At 36.5% G+C, this 21,403-nt stretch overlaps 1 protein-coding gene across 36 annotated transcripts in view; it reads left to right on the top strand.

The window, feature by feature from the left end:
- NCOR1 (nuclear receptor corepressor 1) overlaps positions 1 to 21,403 on the top strand; it is a 154,709-nt gene that overhangs the window by 16,890 nt on the left and 116,416 nt on the right. For all 36 annotated transcript variants that reach the window (XM_070481978.1, XM_070481982.1, XM_070481975.1 and 33 more), the window contains 3 exons: positions 783 to 960; positions 11,058 to 11,191; positions 17,857 to 18,049. In XM_070481978.1, the coding sequence (XP_070338079.1) occupies positions 853 to 960; positions 11,058 to 11,191; positions 17,857 to 18,049 (435 nt within the window). In that variant the 5' untranslated portion in view covers positions 783 to 852. The remainder of the gene's footprint in view (positions 1 to 782; positions 961 to 11,057; positions 11,192 to 17,856; positions 18,050 to 21,403) is intronic.

Below are 21,403 nucleotides of genomic sequence, written 5' to 3'. Positions count from 1 at the left end.
ACCAAATGAATTCCTAGAAGTGGAATTGCTATGGTAGAGGATATGGGTATTTGTAATATTCTGTATTGGTCATTTGGAAAATATTAATTCATTGAGTTATGCAGATATTTCAAATATTGGCACATTTCATTATGTAATATCAAAAACTCACCTGTCATCATCACCAATCTCGCTGGAAATGCGTTTAAATGTAGGGAAGCTGTTAAGCTCCTCATGGCAGATACAAGTTTTCCCCAAATTCTGATTTTCACAGATACTGACACTTGTTTTCCTTGAAGTGATAGGCTCACTTTTTTCTTCCTTGAGAGCTTTCCCATCCCCATTGCCTTCCTAGGCTATCATTTTGGGGCAGAATCATTTAATAAAGACAATATTTCCTCCACACAAATCCTTACCTTATAAATACTCATGAATCCTTTTAACAACTGATTTTTTCACTGCCCAAAAATTTACAACCACAGATTTTATTTTTGTAAAATATAATATTTGTTTCTCAGACATTTATTGAGCAGTTGCTATGTGCCAGGTACCATGCTTAAATTTTATATGCATGTTTTTACGTTATATAGCTAGTGATATTATTTGTGATATATTCAAGAGCCTTTTTTAAGTTAAAGGAAAAGACCCATTAATGTTTTTCAAACCTCAGTAACTTCTTAGAATACAGGAGAGAAAGCTTTTACTGGTAATTGTGGTTTTATTTGTGTAGCTATAGTTATAATTTATTGGAAGTACACCTGATGCTTCAGTTCTTATCAGTGCTCTTTTCCTATTCTGTTTAGGTGGTTTCCTAGAAACATGATTGTTTGTTGGACTTGATCTCACAGCCTGGTGAGGACTTCTTTACTGATAATGTCAAGTTCAGGTTATCCTCCCAACCAAGGAGCATTCAGCACAGAACAAAGTCGTTATCCTCCTCACTCTGTTCAGTACACCTTTCCAAGCACCCGTCACCAGCAGGTAAGGAACAAATGCCATGCAAATTGCATGTGTAGTATTTTGTGTTTTTCTTTACTTTTCCTATTTAATATATTTGTTGGTCAGAAGCCAAATGTAATTGTTTTATATATATATATATATATATATATTTTAATTTTATATATATGTGTGTAACTATATATATTTTTTTTGCTTGAGGAAGATTAGCCCTGAGCTAAAATCTGTGGCAGTCTTCCTCTACTTTATATGTGGGTCGCCCCCACAGCATGGCTGATGAGTGGAGTGGGTTTGCTCCTGGGATCTGAACCTGTGAACCCAGGCTGCCAAAGCACAGCATGCTGAACTTACTTACTAGGCCATGGGGCCAGCCCCTATTATATATGTTTTTAATGGGAAGAACCATTCTCCAAGGTGGTGAACCAAAGCTTGGGGATTAATTCTCTCTTCTTACTATGGCTTTATGCTAGACTTCGGGGGTGACCTTGTCTCTGCTTTTGATTGTAGTAGTTGTTGATAGAAAAGTATCAGTTGCAGAGAGTTTCTAGGTTCAGACCACTGTTTATGCTCCAAGTTCTGGCTGAGTATTGAAATGGCCAGGTAACTTGGTCTCTCTTGAGTGATGGCCAGGATAGGGCCTCTACCTTCTTGAGAGATTTGATGGCAGGAAGATGAGTTTGTATGATTGATTCACCTTACAAAAAATAAAATATAAGGTTAAGTTATCAGCTCAGAGAGGGACAGGGGTTTAAGAAATTTGAAGAAAAGGGGCAGGCCCGGTGGCTCAGTGGTTAAGTTCTCATGTTCTGCTTCTTGGTGGCCCGGGGTTCACCGGTTCGGATCCCAGGTGTGGACATGGCCTCACTTGGCAAAAGCCATGCTGTAGTAGGCGTCCCACCTATAAAGTAGAGGAAGATGGGCATGGATGTTAGCTCAGGGCCAGTCTTCCTCAGCAAAAAGAGGAGGATTGGCAGCAGTTAGCTCAGGGCTAACCTTCCTCAAAAAAAAAAAAAAAATTGAAGAAAAAATGGAGGAAAGGGATGAAGTGGTTATCTCAGAGAAAAAGAAAGCAAATTTACCAGCAAAATATAGTTGAGTACTCCTGGATACTACTAAGGACTCCTTTGAAATGTGGTTGTGATTACTGAGTGAGAAAGGACATCCTTACCTTGTTCCTGTTTAGGGAAACATTTAATCTTTTGCCATTAAGTATAATACTAGTTGCATGTTTTTGTAGATGCCCTTTTTCAGTTGAAGAAGTTTTTGTTGCTAGATTGAGAATTTTTATCATACTTGGGTGTTGAATTTTGGTTGCATATCCTCCCTGCCTCAGTGCCGTTCATCTGATTACTAATTTCCTAGATTATTGTTGCTGCTGCTTTTTTTTAAATCATCTTTGAGGTTTAGTTTATATAATAAAATTTTATTATGTGTGTACATTCTGACAGATTCATATACGCATAAAACCCCACCAAAATGAAGATATAGAGCATTTCTGTCACCCCAGAAAGTTCCTTTGTACTCCATCCAGGTCAATTCTTCTCCTCCACTTCCCACAAACTTGAGCTCCCAAGAAACCAGTGATCTGCTTTCTGTCATAACAGATTTATCTTGAGTTTCAAATGAACTCTTTTATCTATGACTTCTTTTGCTTCCCATAATATTTTTAAGATTTATCTACATTCTGGTACGTATCAGTAGTTAATTTCTTTTTATTGCTGGGTGTATATATACCACAATTTGTTTATCTAGTCACCTATTCCAGTTTTTGGTTATTACAAATACAATTATTTAGAAAACGTGTATCTATGTGTTTGTTTTATCTAGATTATATAAAAAAGTATTGCCTTATTTTCTTAACAGTATCCTTTGGAGAGCATATGTTTTTAATTTTTATCAAGTCTAGTTTATTAATTTTTGTCTTTTACATTTCTTCCTTTTTGTTCGTATTTAAGAAGCTTTTGCCAAACTCAAGATCACTAAGATTTTCTCCTATGTTTTTTTCCTATATGTTTTATAATTTTAGGTTTTACATTTAAGTCTATGACCTATTTTGAATTAAATTTTGTTTATGATATGAGGTAAGGGTTGAGATCATTGTTTTGCGTGTGGCTATTCAATTGTTCTAGAAACCATTTGTTGAAAAGGTTATTCTTTTCCCCCTTAATTTGGTACTTTGGTACTTTCACTGAAAATCAATTGACCATATATCTGCTAATGTATTTCTGTTCTCTCTCTAATGTTCCATTGATATGTTTTGTCTGTCTTTACCTCACATCTGTGTGACTTTCTTTGTAAACAAACGTTTAATCATTTAAAATATAAAGCACTTCACAATGTCTTGATTATTATAGCTTTGAAATAAGTTGAAATTAAGTAGTGTGATTCCTTCCTGACTTGTTGTTTGAATACTCTAGATCCTTAGTATTTCTATATACATATGTTTTAGGATCAGCTTGTCAGTTTCTACAAAAAAGTTTGCTGGGATTTTGATTGGGATTGTCTTGAATTTAGAGATTAATTTGGGAGAGAATTTGAGATCTTAACAACTTTGAATCTTCCCATCCATGAACCTGGTATGTCTCTCTGTTTATTTAGGTCTTCATTAATTTTTCTCAGTAACGTTTTATAGTTTTTGGTGTACAGGTCATGTACATCTTTTGTTATATTTGTTCCTAAATATTTCCTACTTTTTTTTTTTTTAAAGATCTTATTTTTTCCTTTTTCTCCCCAAAGCCCCCCGGTATAGTTGTATGTTCTTCGTTGTGGGTCCTTCTAGTTGTGGCATGTGGGACGCTGCCTCAGCGTGGCTTGATGAGCAGTGCCATGTCCACGCCCAGGATTCGAACCAACGAAACACTGGTCCGCCTGCAGTGCAGCGCGCGAACTTAACCACTCGGCCACGGGGCCAGCACCTATTTCTTACTTTTGATGCTATTGAAATAGTATTGCTTTTTGAATTTCAGTTTTCAGTTGTTCATTGCTACTATGGATATTGATCTTGTATCCTACAACCTTACTTATTACTACTAGTTGCTTTTTTATGGGTTCCACAGGATTTTTTATGTAGTTGATTGTATAATCTGAGAATAAAGACAGTTTTATTTCTGCCTTTCCAAACTGGATGGCTTTTCTCCTTCTTCCTTATTGTACTGGCTAGAATCACGAGTACAGTATTGAATAGAATGGGTGGGAGTGGACATTTTTCCCTTGTTTCTGATCATAAGAGGAAAGCATTTGGTCTTTCACCATTAAGAATATTGTTAGCTTGGGAAATGTTCCCTCCTTCTGTATTTTCTTAAAGAGTTTGTGTAGGATTGATATGTTTTCTTCCTTAGGTGTTTGATAGAATTTATCAGTGGAGCATCTGGGTCTAGAATTTTCTTTGTGGGAAGAATTTAAATTATGAACTCAATTTTTTTATTTTTTTAGGAAGATTAGCCCTGAGCTAACTGCTGCCAATCCTTCTCTTTTTGCTGAGGAAGACTGGCCCTGAGCTAACATCCATGTCCATCTTCCTCTACTTTATATATGGGATGCCTGCCACAGCATGGCTTTTGCCAAGCGGTGCCATGTCCGCACCTGGGATCCAAACCGGTGAACCTGGGGCCGCCGAGAAGCGGAATGTGCAAACTTAACCGCTGCACCACTGGGCTGGCCCCCCCCCCTTTTTTTTCTCTTTTTAAGATTGGCACCTGAGCTAACAACTGTTGCCAATCTTCCTTTTTTTTTTTCTGCCTTTTCTTCCCAAATCCCCCCAGTACATAGTTGTATATTTTAGTTGTGGGTCCTTCTAGTTGTGGCATGTGGGACGCTGCCTCAGCATAGCCTAATGAGTGTTGCCATGTCCACGCCCAGAATCCAAACCAGTGAAACCCTGAGCTGCTGAAGCAGAGTGCACAAACTTAACTGCTTGGCCACGGGCAGGCTCCCTCACTTTCTTTAATAGTTATAATTCAGATTCTTTATTTTTTCTTGAGTCATTTTCGGTAAATTTTGTTGTTCAAGATATTAAATTTATTGACATAAATTGTCATATATTCCCTTATCATTGCAGTGTCTTTGAGATCTGTTGTGATGGCATGTCTCATGTTGATAAGTGAGTTTTCTCCCCCTCTTTTTCTTTATTAATGTACCTAGAGGTTTATCAATTTAATAGATTCTTCTTTTGAAGAACTACCTTTGGTTTCATCCATTTTCACTATTTTTTTCTATTCCCCTTATTTCTGCTCCATATTACTTTCTTCCTTCTTTTATTGCCCACATATACAGTCATCTGTTGGTGTTTACAGGGGATTGGTCAAGCACCCCTGTGGATACCAAAATCCTCAGATGGTCAAGCCCCTTATATAAAATGGTATAGTATTTGCGTATAACCTATGCACATCCTCCTGTATACTTTAAATCATCTCTAGATTACTTATAATATCTTAAACAGTGTAAATGCTGTTTAAAAAGTTGTTATACTCTTGTTTAGGGAATAATGATAAGGAAAAAAGAAGCCTGTACATGTTCAGGATAGACACCAGCATTGTAGGCCTTTCGATCCTCAGTTCGTTGAACCTGCAGATGCAGATTCATCCATGGATATGGAGGGCTGACTGTACAGGCATACCTTGTTTTATTGTGCTTCACGTTTTTTTTTTAAGATTGGCACTTGAGCTAACTGTTACCAGTCTTATTTATTTATTTTTTCCTGCTTTCTCTCCACAAATCCCCCCAGTCCATAGTACTTAGCTGTATATTTTAGTTGTGGCTCCTTCTAGTTGTGGCATGTGGGACGCCACCTCAGTGTGGCCTGATGAACAGTGCCATGTGTGTGCCCGGGATCTGAATCTGCGAAACCCTGGGCTGCCAAAGCAGAGTGCGCAGACCTAACCGCTCGGCCCCGGGGCCGGCCCCTATTGTGCTTCACTTTATTGTGCTTTGCAGATACTGCGTTTTTTACAAGACCTGCCTGCAGCAAAAGATTATGACTTGCTGAAGGGTCAAATGATGGTTAGCTTTTTTTAGTGATAAAGTATTTTTTAATTTAATTTAATTTAATTAAATTTAATTAATTTAATTTAATTCTTTTTCTTTTAGACATAATGCTATTGCACACTTAATAGATTATAGTATAGTGTAAACATAACTTTGTGTGTGTGTGAGGAAGATTTGCCCTGAGCTAACATCCATTGCCAACCCTCCTCTCTTTGTGCTTGAGGAAGATTAGCCATGAGCTGACATCTCTGGCAATCCTCCTCTACTTTTTTGGTGTGTGGGATGCCTCCATAGCACGGCTGATGAGTGGAGTAGGTTCGCACGCGGATCCGAACCTGCAAACCCGTGCCACCGAAGCAGAGCTCACAGACCTTGAAGCACTCGGCCACGGGGGCTGGCCCGTAAACATAACTTTTATATGCACTGGGAAACCAAAAACTTCGTGTGCCTTGCTTTATTGTGACATTTGCTTTATTGCAGTGGTCTGGAATCAAACTCGCAGTATCTCTGAGCTATGTCTGTATACAGTTTCTGACGCCTTTCACTCCTTTGTATATATTCAGATTTCCTTTTGATATCATTTGCTTTTTTCCTGAAGGATGTCATTTCTCTTAGTGCAGAACTTTTGGTAGTGAACTCTCTCAGCTTTTATTTACCTGAAAAACTTTGTTTCAACTTCATTTTTGAAAAATATTTTCATTGGATACAGAATTCTAGGTTGACTATTTTCTTTTAGCACTTTAAAAGACGCCATTTATTATGTTCTGGCTTGTATGGTTTCTGACTAGAAGTCGTTGGTCATTCTTATCTTTGTTTGTTTGTATATGTGTCTCCCCCCCCAAGGTTACTTTCTGTGATTTTTCTCTTTATTACTGGTTTTCAGAAATTTGATTGTCATGTGCCTTTGTTGTGCTTTTTGAATGTTTATGTTATTGTTTTTGGTATTCAGTGAGCTTCCTGCTCCTGTGGATTTTTAATTTTCATAAAATTTGGGCAATCTTTGGCCACTCTTTTTTAAGCTATATTTTTCTGTCTCCTCTACTCCTAGTTGCCTTCTGAGACAACAGTTACTCATATTTCATATTATCCTAGAGGTCACTGGACCTCTATTCACTTTATTCTGTTTTTTTATCCATTTGTTTCATTTTGCTATGACTTCATGTTCAGTGATCTTTTCTTCTGCAGTTTCCAACCTATTGTTAATTTCATCCAGTGAAATTTTCATTGCAGACATTGGAGTTTTCATTTTTGATTGGAATATGAACATTGCAAATTTTATACTTTTTAATGCTGGCTTTCGTTGTATTCCTTTCAAGAAAGTTGGATTCCTTCTGTTAGATGGTTAAGTTACTTTTGAAGTTTAGTTTTAAATGTTTTTTCTTTTTTTAGATTGGCACCTGAGCTAACCTCTGTTGCCAAGCCTTTTTTTTTTCTTTCTTCTCGGCAAAGCCCCCTGGTACATAGTTGTATATTCTAGCTGGGAGTGCCTCTGGTTGTGCTATGTAGGGTGCTGCCTTAGCATGGCCTGACAGGCGTTGCCATGTCTGTGCCCAGGATCCGAACCAGTGAAACCCCGGGTCACTGAAGCAGAGTGTACAAACTTAACCTCTTGGCTATGGGGCCGGCCCCTAGTTTTAAATTCTTGTAGGGCAGATCTCGAGTAGTCTTTATTTTAGGTCTAATTTATCCTCCACTTTGAAACTTATCTCTTTTAGGGTATCTATGAATGTCCCTTGTATTCAGTGAGGTTTCTTCCCTCTGGCTGGAGGAAGTTTGATTGAGTCTGGATCTGTGTGAGCTCTGGGAATTGTTTGTTTTATAGTTCCTCCTGATTGTTCTTTCATCAGAAATTGTTCTTAGCCCAACCGTAGCCCAAGACTTGGCTGTGCTTCCCTATGCATTGACAGATTAGATTCAGCCAAAGACTTACGGGAACCCAAATTCAGGTTTCAGGAAATCTTTCTCTCTGGAAGTCTGTGGAAATTCTGTCTGTCTGTCTTTCTCAAACTAGCATGGTTGCTGCTTCAGTGAACAAGATTGTGGGGCACCGTTTGGGTTCCCTTCCCAGGGATGCAGTTTGGAAATTGCCTCCAGGCAGAAAGTGTGGGGTATGGTGAGACTCATCCTATTTGTGTCATTATTCTCAGAGATCAAGTCCTGTGCAGCCTCTTGTCCAATGTCTGAAAATAGTTCCTACATGTTGTCCAACTTTTTAGCTGTTTGCTATGGGAATGTAATTCTGGACAGTGTTACCTGCTCATAGCTGGAAGCTGAGTGCACTGTTGTTTCTTGTATTTCACTCCTTGCTCTTAATTTGTCTTGCTGGGTACATACATGCTTTAGAAATTCTTTCAGAGAGAGTCTCTGGTTGGTAAATTTTCTGAGTGCTTAAATTCTAAAAAGTTTGAAGTCCTAAAACTTACATGATGGTTTGGTTATTGAATTTACAGGTTCAAGGTGTTTTCCTCTGAACTGGGGATGTTCTTTGTTTCCTTCTATTCAGTGTTGCTGAGAGAAGTCTGCTTTTATTATGATCATTGCTATTTTGTAGGAGACCTATCTTTTATTTCTTATGACTTGTAGTAAAGTTTTCTCTTTATCCTTGGTTTTCTAAACTTTTCTTGTGTCCAGTGTGGATTAATTTTTAAAATATAGCCAACTTTTCTCCTAGGCCCTTTTTCATCTGAGGACTTGGTCTTTTCCAGCTTCTGAGAGATGCTGTTCTATTATTTCTTAGACTATTGTTTCTCACCTGTGGATTTTAGAACTTTTACTCTAGCTACCATTTTAAACTTTCCTCGTACAGTGTCTATATTTGTGTGCTTTCCTCTGTTATGAGAGAATCCCTCAGTTTTCTCTTAGCTTTCATTTGCCCTTCACCTGTGTCTGTTCTACTCTTGTTTAATTTCAGTGATTACCTTTTTAATTTCTTTAATTGCTATTTGATTCTTTTTGAGTCCTTTTTTACTTAATCTTTTTTGATTTCTTTGGGTGTAAATTCTTTATTTTTTGAGTTTTGGTGCTCTTTTTAAAATTTTTAAGTGTTTTTGTCTTTCCTTCAATGTTTTTTCTTGGTTATATTTTCAACTTTGTAGCTGTTATTTTTTCTTAGACTATGTATGAATTATGTTTCACTGTTATCTCCTTATAGTGAAAGGCTCTGGACCTCTTATCTACCCCATGTTTTGGTCTGGACAGCTCAATTTTATCTGTTTTTGGTTGACATTATAATTCATATAACATGCATTTTTACCTTTTTCTCTTTTTTTTGCTGGGAAAGTTTTGCCCTTAGCTAATGCCTGTTGCTAATCTTCCTCTTTTTTTTCATTTTCCTCCCCAAAGCCCCAGTACATACTTGTATATTCTAGTTGTAAGTCCTTCTAGTTCTTCTGTGTGAGCGTCTGCCACAGCATGGCTACTGACAGATGAGTGGTGTGGTTCCGTGCCTGGGAACCAAACCTGGGCTGCCAGAGTGGAGTGTGCTGAACTTTAACCACAAGGCCATCAGGGCTGGCTCAAATTTTACCATTTTAAACTGTATAATATAGTGGGTTTTAGTATATTCATTCTGTTGGGCAACTATTACCATTATCTAATTCCAGAACTTTTCCATCACCCAAAATGAAACCGTATATCTAATAGTTGTTAATCCCAGTTCCCCTCTTCCCTCCATCCCCTGGGAACTACTACTCTTACTTTCTGTCTCTATTGATTTGCCTCTTACAGACATTACATATCAATGGAATCATATAATATGTGGCCTTTTATGTCTGTTTTTTTGTTTTTACTTAGCATTATGTTTTCTAAGTTTATCTATGTTGTAGCATAGATTAGTACTTCATTACTTTTTAAGGCTGAATCATATTCCATTGTATAGATACACCACATTTTATTTATCCATTAATGAGTCAGGAGACATTTGGATTCTTTCTACCTTTTGGCTATTGTGAATAACTCAGTTTTGAAAACTTGTGTATAAATTTTTGTGTGTGGACATATGTTTTAATTACCTTGTATATATATACCTAGGAGTGGAGTTCTGGGTTATTTGGTAATTCTGTGTTTGACTATTTCTTTATGATTGTTAGCATTAATAGCTTTATTTTGTAAAGAAGCTTTTGCCTTTTCAACAAAAAGATGACAAAAGAAAAGTAGGAAAATAAACATAAAAACACCCACCAAGAGGGGCTGGCCCCGTGGCTGAGCGGTTAAGTTCGCGCGCTCCGCTGCAGGCGGCCCAGTGTTTCGTTGGTTCAAATCCTGGGCGCGGACATGACACTGCTCATCAAACCACGCTGAGGCAGCGTCCCACATGCCACAACTAGCAGGACCCACAACAAACAATATACAACTATGTACCGGGGGGCTTTGGGAAGAAAAAGGAAAAAATAAAATCTTTAAAAAAAAACCAAAAAACAAAAAAAAAAAACACCCACCAAGAATGATGGAAAACTTTAACCCTTAACTAGCAGGTTGATTCTCTGGACTTTTTTTTTTTTTTTAAGATTTTATTTTTTTCCTTTTTCTCCCCAAAGCCCTCTGGTACATAGTTGTATATTCTTTGTTGTGGGTTCTTCTAGTTGTGGCATGTGGGACACCGCCCCAGTGTGGTTTGATGAGCAGTGTCATGTCCGCGCCCAGGATTCAAACCAATGAAACACTGGGCCACCTGCAGCGGAGCGCGGGAACTTAACCACTTGGCCACGGGGCCAGCCCCAGGACTTCTGTTTTTTTCATTTGTAAACATGCATGGATTTAACTTGATGGCTTCTGTGACCCTTCCACTTTACTCATTTTGAATTTAAGATTAGAATACTTTTTAGGATTTCTTGTTGAACACAGTTTGAGATCTTACTACATGGAAAATATAGATTGGGAGTTATTGTAATACATTATTAGAAGAATGAATCAAAGTAGTTTGACCATGAAGTTTTATTTTGACTTGTTTTGAATGATATACGGTTAAAATGTGGATTGTTTGGGGTTTTAGACTTAGATCAGTGAACGACTGGAATCATCATTGCTGTTACTTTCCATGCTTAGTGGCTCGTGACTGCCTTTGTGCGTTTACATGGTTTGATTCTGTGATGCTTTTCACTTTTTGGTTAATAATTAATTTACAATTATTTTAATTCTAGGACTTTGCAGTCCCTGATTATCGTTCTTCTCATCTTGAAGTCAGTCAGGCGTCACAGCTTTTGCAGCAGCAGCAGCAACAACAGCTTCGCAGACGACCTTCCTTGCTTTCAGAATTTCACCCAGGTTCTGACAGGTAATGAGGTTTCTTTTATGTTTCCATCTAGGACTGAACTCGTCAAGTATATGTATACTCTTTTTTTTTTAATCCATTCATCAATTGATGGATATTTGAGTTGTTTTCACTGTTGACTATTATGAATAATGCTGCTATGAACATTTGTGTACAAATTTTTGTGTGGCCATTTATTTTTCTTTCTCTTGGTAATATACCTAGGAATAGAATTGCTGGATCATATGGTAGTTCTCTGTTTGCTGTTTGAGAAACTACCAGACTTTTTCCAAAGTGGCCACACCGTCCTACTGGTATTCGTTTTTAAAAGGCAAATACATTATGGGGCTGGCCCCGTGGCTGAGTGGTTAAGTTCGCGCGCTTCGCTGCAGGCGACCCAGTGTTTCGTCAGTTCGAATCCTGGGCGCGGACATGCCATTGCTCATCAAACCACGCTGAGGCGGCATCCCGCATGCCACAACTAAAAGGACCCACAACTAAGAATATACAACTATGTACCGGGGGGCTTTGGGGAGAAAAAGGAAAAAATAAAATCTTTAAAAAAAAAAAAAGGCAAATACATTAATTTAAAATGCAAATTTAGTGCTTAGCTCCACCAGGACTCTCACTATAAAACTGTATGTTTTCAATAAAGATTTTCATAGTTCATTTAAATTTTTTTGGAGTTTTAAATGTTAAATATATATTTACTTATTTATGCATGAGTAATTTTGTTCCCCTAAAAAGGATTGGCAAACTGAAATGGGAAATAGTCTGATTTCTGGATGGAAAGAGAACTTTCCATACTCAGTGTTTTTCTTAACTGTCCTGTGCCCTGGCTGCCTTAGGCTCTTCTCCAGCACTGGGTGTACTTCACTTTCTAGCTTTGGTAAATCTCACAGGCAGAGTGGCTGGAGGTAAAATGTAATGCTTGGAATTTAGCTTTTGTAGGTTGTGTCCTCAACAAGGGTACCCAGTTGAGGGGACAACTGAGGGCTGAAATCCAGCTTGGGCATTTTGCCAGGCCCTGTGCACCAGAGGGTTGCATCTTCTTATAGAAATTTCACACAAACTCTTCGTACAGGCCAGCAGTGGCCCTGGTTCTAAGTGTTGTATTGAGGGGCTTGACCTTTAACCTAATGCCGGATGCTTGTTTTCGATAGATTGCCTCTGGCTGCCCTATGGAGGACGAATGTGAGGTGGATAGAGTAGAAGCAGAGAGAACATGTAAGAGACCTGTAAGAGAAAGAGAGAATATGGGCGTAAGACAGGGCGATGCAATCAAGATTGAGAAGAGACAGATTTGAGTAAGTTAGGAGATAAGGCTGCCAAGACCTGGCAGTTGGCAAAGGTGAGGGAGGAGACCTGGATGAAGCCCAGCTTTCTAGCTTGTTGGATGATAGTTAGTTTCATCAACTGTGATAGAGATTAAGGATAGAGCAGCAAGGATAGGACAACTTGAGTTTGGTACGAATTAAGTTTGAGGGACCTGCGAAACATCCAGGTGGAGTTGTCTCTATCATGCTTGGGGGAGGGTCTGGGTTTAGGAAACAGATTGGTATATGCAATCTGGGAAGTGTGGAAATTGCAAACAGCAATAGTTTAAAGATAAATCTGGAGGATCCCCAAAGATTGAGAGACAGAAGCTTCTGAAGGAGAGAGAAAGAAAGAAAAATGATTAAAACAGTAGTCTTCGAACTTGTTACTTGCATATTCCTCAAAAGAATTTTGAAAAGCTGTATTCTACCTAGTATAAGTTGAAATCTAAAATTTTTCATAATAAGTTTAAAAGATGGATATAATTTATGTTGAAAGTATTGACATTTTAGAACAAAACTTCTGTAGTATACTTTTAAAGCTATCTGATGGAATCTAAATACCATAGTGATTTAATACCATGATCCTCTTAAAATGATATTGTATATGAGCAAACTTGTCTTTACTAGAGCTTCTTTTTTTATTCCTTTTTTTCCTGGAACTCATATATTCGTTCTTCTGTTTTCACAAAATTTATCCTACTATGATATGTTTTTATTATTTAAAGTCTTTTATTGATCAACCTATCGTACTTCAGTGACAAAAATATGTAAAAGTATCTGTCTATAAGGTGCTCTATTAAAAAAAACTTCTGGATTGAAACATCATTATAATGATTATTATAAGATTGATCAAAACAACAATCACTTAAGAAAATGAGAAACAAATTTATTAAATGTAAGTAAAATTTCATGGAAATGCATCCATGCATTAATGACACAGATGATGCTGTTTTAAAAATATGACTTATTGATAGAAGAAAGGAAGCACATACTCTTCTTATTTTTTATTCTGATGAAAGTACGGAGAAACTTTGTTCACAAAAGTAATTTCTTATGATGTCTTATGATGTCCCAGTCTCTAGTAACCTCTAATCTACTTTTTGTCTCTATGAATTTGCCTTATTCTAGATATTTCATGTAAGTGGAATCATCACCAAATCACATGCTTATTGTCTAAGATAAAAATATCAGTTAACAACTTAAGTTCTTCAATTTTGTTGAAGGCAAATATTTGGGAACTGTTAGTTTGCAAAAGGGTTTATTTCTTTGACGTTCTGGAGGTGTTTACACTCTGAGGGACAGTGCTCCAGTGTAAGAGCCAGGAAGGGTGAGACGAGAGGGTGCAGTTGTGAAAGAGAAGTAGGGAGAGGAGAACCGCAGGTTTGTTATCTGGTAGGTCAATTTAAGTAAAGAATATATGTGGAAGTTCAGGGTCTCTGGAAGTTGATTGTTTCAAGATTATCTGTGCTGGTATCCCCTGTGGAAAAATCATTGTATATGCCAGCAAAGACTTAGAATATGGCAGCAGAGAATATAGTGTCCTGGAAACCAAGAGGTGGTAGAGTTTCAAGAAGAAAGGAGAAAGTGAAGTATAAAATGTAGCAGATAGGTCAGCATATGTCTAAAAATATTCTTTCGTTTTCAATATCAGGAGGTCATTGCTGACTTTAGCAAGTGGGGAGCTATTGGAATAAAATGAAATGAGGAGGAATTGAGTCAGAGTCGAGTGAGCTGAGTGAATGGAAAAAGAGTAACTGGTGAAAAAGAATATAAATCACCCTTTCAAGTACTACTGTAGTAGTAATTTTCTAATAAAAATTTTTTTGTCAGAATTTGAGATCTCTTTTTATTTCCTAGGCTAGTCTTTATTAATAATGATTCTAAGAATTAAATTGTATGTTGATTTTTTTTATTATGGTAAAATATACTTAACATAAAATTTACCTTTTAACTATTTTTAAGTGTTCCAATTCAGTGGCATTAAGTACATTCACAATGTTGTACAACCATCACCACTATTTCCAGAACTTTTTCATTATGCCAAAGAGAAACTCTGTACCCATTTACCAATAATTCCCCATTCTCCTTTTCTTCCAGTCTCTAGTAACCTCTAAGCTACTTTTTGTCTCTATGAATTTGCCTATTCTAGATATTTCATGTAAGTGGAATCATACAATAATTGTCCTTTTGCATCTGGCTTATTTCATTTAGCATTATGTTTTCAAGGTTTGTTCATATTGTAGCGTGTGTGAGAACTTGATTCCTTTTTGTGGCTGAGTAATAGTCTAGTGGACATATATAACACATTTTGTTTATCTGTTCACGTGTCAATGGGCATGGGTTTCCACATTTTTTAGCTATTGTGAATAATGCTACTTTGAACATTGGTATACAAGTATCTGTTTGAGTTTCTGTTTTCAGTGCTTTCAGGTATATACCTCAGTAGAATTACTGGGTCATATTGTAATTCTATGTTTAATCTTTTGAGGAACTGCCAATCATTTTCCACAGTGGCTGCGCAATTTTACATTCCCACCAACAGTGCAGGAGGTTCCAGTTTTTCCACATCTTTGTAAATACTTATTTTCCTTTTTTTTAAAAAAAAAAATAATTTAAGCCTCCTTACTGGGTGTGAAGTGGTATCTCATTGTGGTTTTGATTTGCATTCCCATAATGCTGAATGATGTTGAGCATCTTTTCATGTGCTTCTTGACCATTTGTATATCTTCTTTGGAGAAATGTCTGTTCAAATCCTTTGCCCAGTTTTTTTGAGAGGAGCAAGTTGTTTGTCTTTTTATTGTTGAGTTGTAGGAGTTCTTTATATATTCTGGATATTAAACCCTTATCAAATACATGATTTGCAAATATTTTCTGCCTTTCTGTGGGTTGTGAAAAGACAGTTTGATATAGTGTCCTTTGATGTACAAAAGTTTTTAATTTCGAAGAAGTCCGATTTAGTTTTTCCCTTGTTGCCTGGGCTTTTGGTGTAATATCTAAGAAATCATCACCAAATCCAATATTAGGAAGATTTCTCCCTATGTTTTTCTCCAGGAGTTTTAAATTTTGGGTCTTATGTTTAAGTCTTGAATCCATTTTGAGTTAATTTTTTCATGTGGTGTCAGATATCTGAGTCCAGCTTCATTCTTTTGCATGTGGATATCTAGTTTCCCCAGCACCATGTTTTTTTTCTTTTGTTTTCTTGCTGAGGAAACGGCAAACATCCTGAGCTAACATCCACTGCCAATCTTCCTCTTTTTGTATATGAGCTGCCACCACAGCATGGCCACTGACAGATGAGTAGTGTAGGTCCATGCCTGGGAAATGAACCTTGGCCGCTCAAGCAGATGCACCAAACTTAACCACTAGGCCACTGGGGCTCGCCCTCCCCAGCACCATTTGTTAAAGAGGTTGTTCTTTCCTCATTGAATGGTCTTGGCACTCTTGTTGAAAGTCAACTGACCATAGATGTGAGAGTTTATTTCTGGGCTCTCAATTCTATTCCATTGGTCTGTATGTCTCCTTATGGCAGTACCACACTCTTAATTACTGTAGCTTTGTAGTAAGTTTTGAAATTGTGAAGTGTGAGTTCTCCAACTTGGAATTTCTTTTCCAAGATTGTTTTGGCTATTCAGGGTCCCCTGAGAGTGCATATGAATTTTATGATGGGTTTTTCTATTTCTCCAAAAACTGCCATTGGAATTTTGATAGAGGTTTCATTGAATCTGTAGATAGCTTTGCGTTGTGTTGTTATCTTAACAACATTAAGTCTTTCAGTACATGAACATGGGATGTCTTACTATTTAAGTTTTTCTTAATTTCTTCCAGCAATCTTTTATGGTTTTCAGTGTGTAAGTCTTGAGCCTCCTTGGTCAAATTTATTCCTATTTTATTCTTTTGGATGCTATTATAAATGGAATTGTTTTCTTAATTTCATTTTAGGATTGTTCATTGCTAATGTATAGAAATACAGCTGATCTTTGCATGTTGATTATGTATCCTGTAACTTTGCTCTATTCCTTTATTATCTCTAACATTTTTTAATAAATTCTTTAGAGTGTTCTAAATATGAGTTCATGTCACCTACGAATAGAAATACTTTACTTTTTCCTTTTCAATTTGGCTGTCTTTTGTTTCCTTTTCTTGCTCAATGCTTTGACAAGAACTCCCAATACTTTATTGAATTTAAATGGCAAAAGCAGGCATCCATGTCTTGTTACTGAAGCTTCCTACTCCGTTACTTTTCATGACATCATTGTGAATTTTAAGAAGATAATGGGATTTTATGCCTTGAATGAGATTTTAAGTTTTTGAAGTTTAATAATTTTATAGACGTTGCTTTATTTCATCGTCTATCCTAAAAATGAAACCCAATGATTATCTTTTCAATGAAATGTTGTTTTGTAAGACATTTGCTTAAAGCTTGGCCATAAAGTAAAATGTCGCTCCTGTAAATTCTTTGGTAGAAAATGAAAAGTCAAATTACTGAACATCCATATGTAGTCTTCTGTAGAGTACATCATGTAAGGAAGTCAAAGACAGATTCCTGACCTTCAAGACACTTGTCTCTTGGGGGAAACTAGACAGAATAAATGTTTTGGGTTTTTTTGTGAGGAAGATGGACCCTGAGCTAACTTCTATGGCCAATCTTCCTCTTTTTGCTTGAGGAAGGTTGTCGCCAACATCTGTGCCAATCTTCCTCTGTTTTACGTGGGATGCTGCCACAGCGTGGCTTGACGAGCGGTGCTAGGTCCACCCCAAGATCTGAACCTGAGAACCCTAAGCCACCAGAGTGGAGCACATGAACTTAACCACTATGCTGCTGGGCTGGCTCCTAGAATATTTGTTTTAAGGGGCAAGATTTATGGCTTCAAAACAATGTTGCATTTCCACCTCAAGAGACTTGTCTTTAAGTCTTAATAATACCTCACAACTCAAGTCATTTATCTTTCCACATAGCAATTGCTGGGAGATTTGTCTTTTTTTGCTTGTTTTTATGATTGGTTGAAAATGGTGGCTCTTCTGGTCTAGATTATACTAAATTCAGTTATTGTGGCATAGGCTTAAAAATATTATTTTATGGATATTCTTCAGCAACTTTAAATTTTCTGCAAATTGGAATCTTTTGTTAGATCTTTCACTTCTTTATCACCACCACTCCCACCTCCCCAGAAGAAACTTTTTCTGTTAGAATTAGAAGTTTAATAGTACTTTATAGTGCAATATCTATTCTTCTAGAGTAGGGGGAGAGGGATTCACTTTGAAAATAAGCATAACTTTCTCATTTATTTTGAAGTCCTCCCAGGGATGGTAATAGGAAGTTGTACATCAGTTAAAAAAATTTCAAGTGTTTATTTTCTGTGTTTGTATTAGGCCTCAAGAAAGGAGAACTGGATATGAACAGTTTCACCCAGGCCCATCCCCAGTGGATCATGATTCACTGGAATGCAAGCGACCACGTCTGGAGCAGGTTTCTGATTCCCATTTCCAGCGTGTCAGCGCTGCGGTCTTACCTTTAGTGCACACACTGCCAGAAGGGTTGAGGACTTCTGCAGATGCTAAGAAGGTAAATATTTGTTCTCTTACCCTGTGGAGATGTTGGTGTGTAATGTTTATTTAGCCATATTCAGGCACAGAGCCTAAAAGAAAGCCCAGTTACACCAGTCTCTAAAGGTTAGTGCTGTGGGAAAGTAAAAATTTTGTTAAACAAAACTGAAAACCACAGACTTAGTGCTCCAGACTTTTAAAGTGAGTACTTTTGACTTTTTAGTAAATGAAAACAACGTGAGGACTGCTGTAAAGAAAAATTACTATCGAATAACTCTCAAGCATTTTGTAATGGCTTGCTGGGCTTAAAAAATGTGCTCAGAGGTACTCAAGATTACCACAGTTTTGTTAAATTTAAATCAAATTTTAAATAACCCCTTTAAATTCAGTTGCAATTTATTAACTTGGTACATGGGAGAAAACATATTTTAGGTAAGGTTCAACTGTGCTTATAATTTTTATAAAGAAAAAAATTTTTTCTAATTTATGTATAAAATATTCTTTAGAAAATTTGTGAATACTGAGGAAAAAAGTTACCTGTAATTCTAGATCTTGGAGATAAGTACTTGTAATAGCTAGCTTTATTTTGTGACATGTCAAAGAATGTGTATTGTAAATTTATGAGAAGGTTCCATTAAGATCAAACTTTTTTCCTCTTGTGTTTATGGTTATTTGCCTTTCTTTTATGAAGTGCATGTTCGTGTATTATGTTCTTAATTCCTTGCTGAGTTTATCTTTTTTAACTATTTTGCTTGTTGTTAAATCTGCAGATTAGAAAGTACCTGCCACTTAGTAGGTACTGAATAAATATTTGTTTTAGAAAGAATAAACTAATTCTTTAAAACTCTTAAGAGACAAGTGTTAACCCTTTTACTATCATATGTTAATATCCCTGCCCCCTCCTTTGTCATCAAATCTCTTTCCCTTGAAGTTTATTTACCTTTTTGGCTAATGGCCCTTTCCACTCTGATATCAGATAAATAAGTACCCAGCTATTCCTTTGAGTTTTTATGTGGTGAAAAGTGATTTAAAAGATGGTGAATATGAATGCAATTTATTTTCAAATAATTCAGCCAAAAAACAAAGCCAGGTGTACGTAGTAGATATATTTATATCTATCTATATATATAGATATAGATATATTTATATATAGATACTTATATATATAGATGTATTATTTATCTATATAATATATTTATATCTATGTATAGAGAGAGAAAGCAAATGTAGCCAACTGTTAACAACTAGTGAATCTAGATGAAGGATTAATGAGTATCCAGCATATTATTCTTTCAACTTTTATGTAAATTTGAAAAATTTCAAAATAATAAGTTGGGTGGAGAAAAGCTCTTTGTGATAAGCTGGAAATGAGCTAAACTTGTGGGAGTTTTGAGACCCGCCTCACCATGTGAAATATCTGTACTATTAGTTTATGGGTTTATCGGAAATATTTTGCAGCATTGAAAAAAAAGGAAGAAAGAGAGAAAAAAATATAGTGAATAAAGATCTCCATCCAAGGCTGAAAAATTACCCCAAATGTAATTTATATAACTAGAGAATTTTTTAGCAAAGAGGGATCTTAAAAGCTCATTCATTAAAATGTGACATGTTGCATCGTAGTATAACCTATTTCTATTGTATAGTAGAGAAAACAGATGTTAGGAAAAATTAGGTGACCTAGGTAACACCACTTTGACACTTTGTCCTGCTTTTTCTTTCCTGAGTTGTAAACCATTACTTTTTTTTTACAAGTAGAGATTTTGAAAGAGCATTTGTTAGTTTTTTTCTTTTTTTAAATGTTTTTAAACCCAGGTATATCATTTATAGAAGAATTAGATAAGCTTGAAGGAAAAAGTTACTTATAGTCATTAGTTAGGAATCATTCTTAACTTTTTGATATTTCATCTTTCTTATTTGGGTGAGTATATTAATGTGCTCTCTTTGTACCTTGTGTGTAACTTTATTTTTGCTTAAATATACATGAACTTATTTTTGTGTCAATAAATTTACAACTGTATTTTTAGTGATTGCTTAGTATTCTATATATGGATACAAAGTAATTTATTTAATTGTCATACATGTAGGTTACCTGTTTGTTCATTAGAACAATGACTTATGTTCTTGTGGCTGTTTCTTTTGGTGTACATTCTTATTTATTTCCTTAAGGTAAATTTCTATTAGTGTAATTAATTACACACCAGAGTTAGCTTATTATTATTATTTTTTTATAGATTTTATTTTTTCCTTTTTCTCCCCAAAGCCCCCCAGTACATAGTTGTATATTCTTCGTTGTGGGTCCTTCTAGTTTTGGCATGTGGGACGCTGCCTCAGCGTGGTTTGATGAGCACTGCCATGTCCGCACCCAGGATTCGAACCGATGAAACACTGGGTGACCTGCAGCGGAGCACGCAAATGTAACCACTCGGCCACGGGGCCAGCCCCCAGAGTTAGCTTATTTTTAAGGCTTTCATGAGTATTTCCAGATTGCCCTGCAAAAGGGTAGGACCAGTTCTTATTCCTGACAACCGTATGTAAGGGTGCCCAGTTCTTTTGTACCCTTGCTGATATCACATATTTATTGTTTTTTAAAAAATTCATTGTTAATTTGATAAATTATTAATTTCCAAAACAAAAGGTTGTGTTTTTTTATTTTGATCCACCAATCTTTTTTTAATTTTTTTAGTTTTCTTTCTTTTTTCTTTTTTTGAGGAAGATTAGCCCTGAGTTAACTACTGCCAATCCTCCTCTTTTCAGTGAGGGAGCCTAGCCCTGAGCTAACATCATGCCCATCTTCCTCTACTTTATATGTGGGACGCCTACCACAGCATGGCGTGCTAAGCGATGCCATGTCCGCACCCAGGATCCGAACCAGTGAACCCTGGGCTGACGAAGCGGAATGTGCAAACTTAACCGCTGCACCACTGGGCTGACCCCTCTTTTCTTTTTTTTAAATGTCTTTTACTGTTGGCTTTCCCAAGTGCAAGATAATGTAAATATGTTTTTTCTGTTTGTCTGAAGCTCCTTGTTGATTTGCTAATAAATGTCATATAAATATTTGCTTTGATTTGGCTTTTATTGTGATATAAGTTGTGAGGTAGGAATCTAATTCTTTTCCCCCTAAATAGCTATCAGGATGTTCCAACATAAGATTATAAGCTTCATAAAGGTGAGCTTCATATATGTTTTGTGGTTTTGTTCACCACTCTGCCTAGTGCCTGTCATTTAGTGGGCACCGAAGGAATTTGTTTTTTTAAAATATTTAACTAGAAAGGAAGTCACTGTAAATTTTGATATGTAATAGTAGTTCTTAGGACATGCATCAGATCATCTGAGGAGCATTTTCAAAATCTGATAAATCAAAATATAATCTGTT

The sequence above is a fragment of the Equus asinus genome, chromosome 13, assembly GCF_041296235.1.
Source record: "Equus asinus isolate D_3611 breed Donkey chromosome 13, EquAss-T2T_v2, whole genome shotgun sequence".
Classification (NCBI taxonomy): domain Eukaryota; kingdom Metazoa; phylum Chordata; class Mammalia; order Perissodactyla; family Equidae; genus Equus; species Equus asinus.
This window is presented reverse-complemented; position numbering and strand designations above follow the sequence as displayed.